Consider the following 4,978-nt stretch of genomic DNA (forward strand, 5'->3'; position numbering starts at 1 on the left):
TCAATCTCTCTCTCTCTCTCTCTCTCTCTCTCTCTCCTTCCCTCCCTCTCTTTCACTCTCTCTAAAAAAAATCAATGGAAAAAATATCTTCGGGGGAGGATTAACAAAAAAACCCACAAAAGACCAAAAACTCAACTCCATCACAGTTCAGTTAACCATTTTCTTTTCTTTTTTCTTTTTTTTTTACTACCATTTTCTTGTTATGACAGTCTGACCTGTTGGCTGCTGGGGAAATGATACAATGCAAATACCACAACACAATGTGTTATAGGGTCCTTTTTTAAAAATGGAAATAATGACTCCAGAGGCTCTTAGAACAAGAAGAAATTAAATGGTTTTTATCAAGCCACTGAGACGGTCCAATCCAGAGCCCTGAGTAAAATAGTTTGAATGTACGTCTTTCTAGTTTCAAGGTTCTCCTGTAAGGGATAAGGCCACCCCCTTTAGGTATAAACCCTACCTTCCATTGATAACAAGCATCATCTCTTTAATACCATGTTTCTAGAAGCTGTTCTGTTATAGTGAACTATCACAAGTAGAACAGCCAAGCTATTTAAAAATGCAAGCAAAGTTAATTATGCAAAGTAACTCTCAAGGCATTTTAAGTTAACATTCATATTCTGGAACAAATGAAAACAGTCAGGTTATTGCATTATATATAACTATGTAATAGCCAACATTTAAATATTTCTGATTCTGAATTATTCCTCTATATTTTTATTAAATTGGTAAGATGAGAAATACAAGGGCAGTCCCAATTAATCTACTGATCATATGCTGAATATTTCAAAATGATTAAATAAAACTTACTGTGTATTCTGGTCCCAGATGTTCATTTGGAAAAAAGGGGAAAAAAGAGAAAAAAATGATGATTTAGACCACACTTATATGCAATAGAAAACCACAGAACTAACATATACTAGTGCATTATAATTATTAAAAATGTAGTAAAGAAACCTTCCAAAATTAAACTTTTATAAATATTAAATGCTTCATGTTTGCTCTTGAAATTCTTTCATATGGTACTTTGGTGGTTGGTCTGATAAGGACTGTAAGACAATTCAATTAGCCTACGGGTTTGTGGCTAATTAAAAACCAAAGAGTTGGCATTATAAAAGCAAAATTAAAGACTAATAATTCCAGTAGAGCAATTCATTAACCACACAGGCAATCTTTTAAGTGGAAAAGCAGCTCTCAGAACCAATAAGAAGAGCTTGTTATGATGATATTGAAGTGGGATCTTGAATTTTCATGTGTTTGAGGGCAGGAACGAAACCTTCTAAATTTTCTGGCCACAGTTTCTAGTTCAGTATCAGCATAGATATGTCCTATGCTGTAGTTTAGGACAGAGAGACCTGACAGACTCTTTTACATAAATTATAGCCAAGGTGTTCTTTGGGGGGTGGGAGAGGGGGTGCTGTAAAGCAAATAAGTCAAAATAAACCACACCCCAAAATTACTTGAGAAATCACTTTAAGAAGGCAAGTGAAATGGCTTAGCTTAACACCCCCACCCCCTTCTTGGAAAAGCGAAGACTTGAAAGGATGGTACGAGTCTCCCATGTCTCTGCTGGGATAACAAACCTGAAATCAGTGAAATCTGACCATGTGATGTCTCAGTGCTACATGTAACATACCGGCTGCACAAAGGACTTACCTGTAATTGTGTAGGGATAATAGTTCCAAGCCTTCTCTGTAACATAAAATATTTTGGGAACAACAGCTCTGGCCCAACTCGGCAGTTTGCTAAGAGGAAAGAAAGAAAGAAAAAGAAAAGACCATCAGAGTCTGTCAGTGCCTTGCTGTGCTGCCCTGTCTTTCTGGATGAATTGACTGCTAGAGAGCGGAGGAGTCCTGAGGCGGCCCTTCTCTCCGCAGCCACCCTTCTCATCCCTCTGGTCCTTCCCGCAGTTTATGGTTTTCTGTGCATATTCACCTGCTCCTCAAATGTGTGAAGGCAGAAGGTTACAGCCCAGTGTGGGGTACCTCATAGGACTGGAGGCCTGTCCTCTTAGATCTGATTTACAAGGACATGAGAATTCAGTGGCTGGGAGGTGCTATGTTTAAAGTGTTTGGCCAGCCTGGTCTTTGTCTACTAGGAGTGATAGGGCGGGAGAAGTAGTATGAAGGTATGTTTAAACGACAATATGGGGGGGGGGGCGCAAATGTTAAAACCAGATGTCAGCTTAACAATCCAAATGAGCCATGTTTTTTGAAAGTGGACTAAAGCAACAGAGAGTAGCAACTTCAGAGATGCGAAGAGAAACATAATATAACCCCTTCATGACTATAGGGCTAACTGCGTCTTCCCTCAAGGACGTATCCACCTCCTAACCTGTGAATTTAACCTGATTTGAAAATAGAGTTTTTGCAAGACAAAGTCTCCCTAGGTTTGAGAAGGCCATGTGAAGACGGAGGTGGAGACTGTTTGGAGGGATGCAGCTACAAGCCAAGGACTGCCGCACATACCCCAAGTCCAAAGAGAGGCAGGAAACAGATTCTCCCTCAGAGCCTTGCTGATGGAGAAGGAATCAGCCCTGCTGATGCCTGGGTTTTAGACTTCTGGCTTCCAGAAAAGTGAGAGGATACATTTGTATTGTTTCCAGCCACCCAGTTTTGGCAATTTGCTGCTGCAGCCTTACAAAACAAATATGACAGAGCGATGCCTCTGGAGCAGGGACCCAGGCAGGCATGTAAAGAAAACAGATTCTTTAAACAGAGAAAACGCAAGCGCACAGGTCCCAACACCTTTTGTAAACCAAGGGCTAATTAAGTTTTGTTTCCCTTCGGAGGCAAATTCCACAGCAAAGGACAGGCCTAGAGAATTCCTTAAATATTGTATTTAAATATACAGTATTATATATTCCTTAAATATGCCTGCACGATTTTATTTCCCCTCAGCAGTACACCCTGGGGTTTTCTGTCTTTCCTATTCTGGTGCCTACAGCTAGGTGTCTGGGATGCCGATGTCTAGCAGTACATCAGACCAGCAAGATGATGCAGGCGCGCAGCTCCTCAGGGCTGCATGTTGGCAATAAAGAACACCACGAGGCAGTTTTAAATTCCAAGCTGATAGAGCTAGGAAAGGGGGTGGGGAGAGAATCACGCTTCCAGAATCCCAAATCCCTAATCCCTCTAGACATGGAATTCAATGACAACCAGGGCCAGTAAAATACTGTGTACCTTGAATGTCTTCTCAAATTGTTTCTCCTGTTTCTGACAGTATCCAGGACTTGCTCTTTAAAAGACAAATGTGTATTTTCAATGGTTGGCTGGTTGGATCTAACCCAAAGCTCTGGGCCATTTCTCAGGGTTAAAACAAAGGGGAGATGAAAGCTCCCCTGAGCCAGGTGACTGTGACGAAGCCCACTGCTTCAGGTGGGCCGTGGAGAGAGAGCCGGAGCAGCTTCAGAATTCACATAACCATCCTTCTTGCTGCTCTAAAGCAGAACGCCTCACTCCTAGAAAATCATCTCTGCGGTAACTGCTCATTTACCTTACACTCACACCGCTCAAAGGGAAGGCTGCTTCCCGACAGGCGTTTTTATAGCTTCTGCCTGTGATTTATTCTTTCAGTCCTTGAAGTGGGAGCACACTGGGGCTGATGTCCTGTGTGGGTCATAAGCAAAACTTCCCCTGTGTTCCCTCCTCTTTGCCCCTGATTCCAGAGCGATATGGCAATTAGTATAGGGAGGGTGGATTCTACTCACAGGCAAGAGGATGGCAGGGTGTCCCCAAAGTAGGCGAGGCATTGTTTAGCTTAGACAAAGCACCTATGACTCCCTACCAGCACTGGGGCCCCCCCTATTCACTGTCTTCCTTGGGAGCGGTGATCTATCTACACTGCACCCCTCCCCAGATCCATTAGGCTCCTCAGGCATGCCCCTCTGAGACCCAAGTTCCCTCCCTCCACAATTCATTCCCTGTATCATTTAATAAGCCTCCCAGCATAAGCACATTCCTAAGCAGCAATCATTTTCTGGAAGGAACATGAAAGACACTGGCGATTTTCCATTCACATGGAGACTGTTCCCATTTGTGTAAATGGTCAGGACTCTAGAGTCTAGGATCCTTATTTTAGCTGATTCATTCACCAGCTCTTGCAGGATACACAGCCTTATAGTCAATTACCTTTTCCAGTGAGACACCCTAAAAAACACAATCCTTCAGCCAAGATGGTTGGTATGATTTTATGCGACTGTTCTAATTAGTGTGGGAGGGAGGCCCTTCTGGTGCGAGTCATTTACCGGGCCAGGCGCAGGAGGCTTCTGTGACGAGTTCTCTGATACTTCAGTTTAAATATTTTTAAGCCCATGAACAGACCTTCTCTCAGACCCCAATTTCCCCAGAGCACATCATTATTCAAATCATTCTGGTCTGAGAAAGTAAAATTTAGTTTTCCCTGCAGTAATGATTTATCAGGGCTGCAAGCAAAAATGGAATTAAATTAGTCCCCACTGTTGCTGTCACTTTCATGATGTATCCTGTCACACCGCCTACAGTTCTAAGGAGACGTCTGTCATTCAAGCGCACTACTAGGTGTCAAACAAGAACCTCTCTTCCCAGAAAGGCGGCATGGTTCCAAGCATGTCCTCCTGGTCCGCTGGCCAGGACCGAAGCTCCCCATGGCCCCTCTCACCACGACCCAGGTTTAGAGACACTGAGGGAAAAGATGGGCGTTTGTCCCTAAAGCCTTTACCATAATGCAAAGCATGCTGCTGTGAAATGATACCAAGTTTCCCAAAGGCCTTTGTGGAAGACAGACTTTTCAAGACGTTTGGTTTCTTACTTTGAAACTTTAGTATGATGTAGAACACATCAGCGACACAGCTGGGTGACCAACTCTTTCCGGTTTGCATGGACTGCCCTGGTTTTAGCGCTGGAAGTCCCACAGGCTAAATTCCTCAGTCCTGGGCAAACCGGGAAGAGTCATCCTAAAGCAGCAATTCTCAATGGCAGGTGGGGGTTGGGATTGTGCA

The 4,978-nt window shown here is 43.3% G+C and overlaps 1 protein-coding gene across 5 annotated transcripts in view; it reads right to left on the bottom strand.

Moving 5' to 3' along the window:
- Window positions 1–4,978, bottom strand: part of PITPNC1 (phosphatidylinositol transfer protein, cytoplasmic 1) — a 222,602-nt gene that overhangs the window by 90,023 nt on the left and 127,601 nt on the right. For all 5 annotated transcript variants that reach the window (XM_005858679.2, XM_005858678.2, XM_014532427.1 and 2 more), the window contains 2 exons: window positions 1,657–1,745; window positions 811–818 (listed from right to left, as the gene is read on the bottom strand). In XM_005858679.2, coding sequence (XP_005858741.1) covers window positions 811–818; window positions 1,657–1,745 — 97 coding nt within the window. The remainder of the gene's footprint in view (window positions 1–810; window positions 819–1,656; window positions 1,746–4,978) is intronic.

The sequence above is a fragment of the Myotis brandtii genome, unplaced genomic scaffold, assembly GCF_000412655.1.
Source record: "Myotis brandtii unplaced genomic scaffold, ASM41265v1 scaffold120, whole genome shotgun sequence".
NCBI lineage: Eukaryota > Metazoa > Chordata > Mammalia > Chiroptera > Vespertilionidae > Myotis > Myotis brandtii.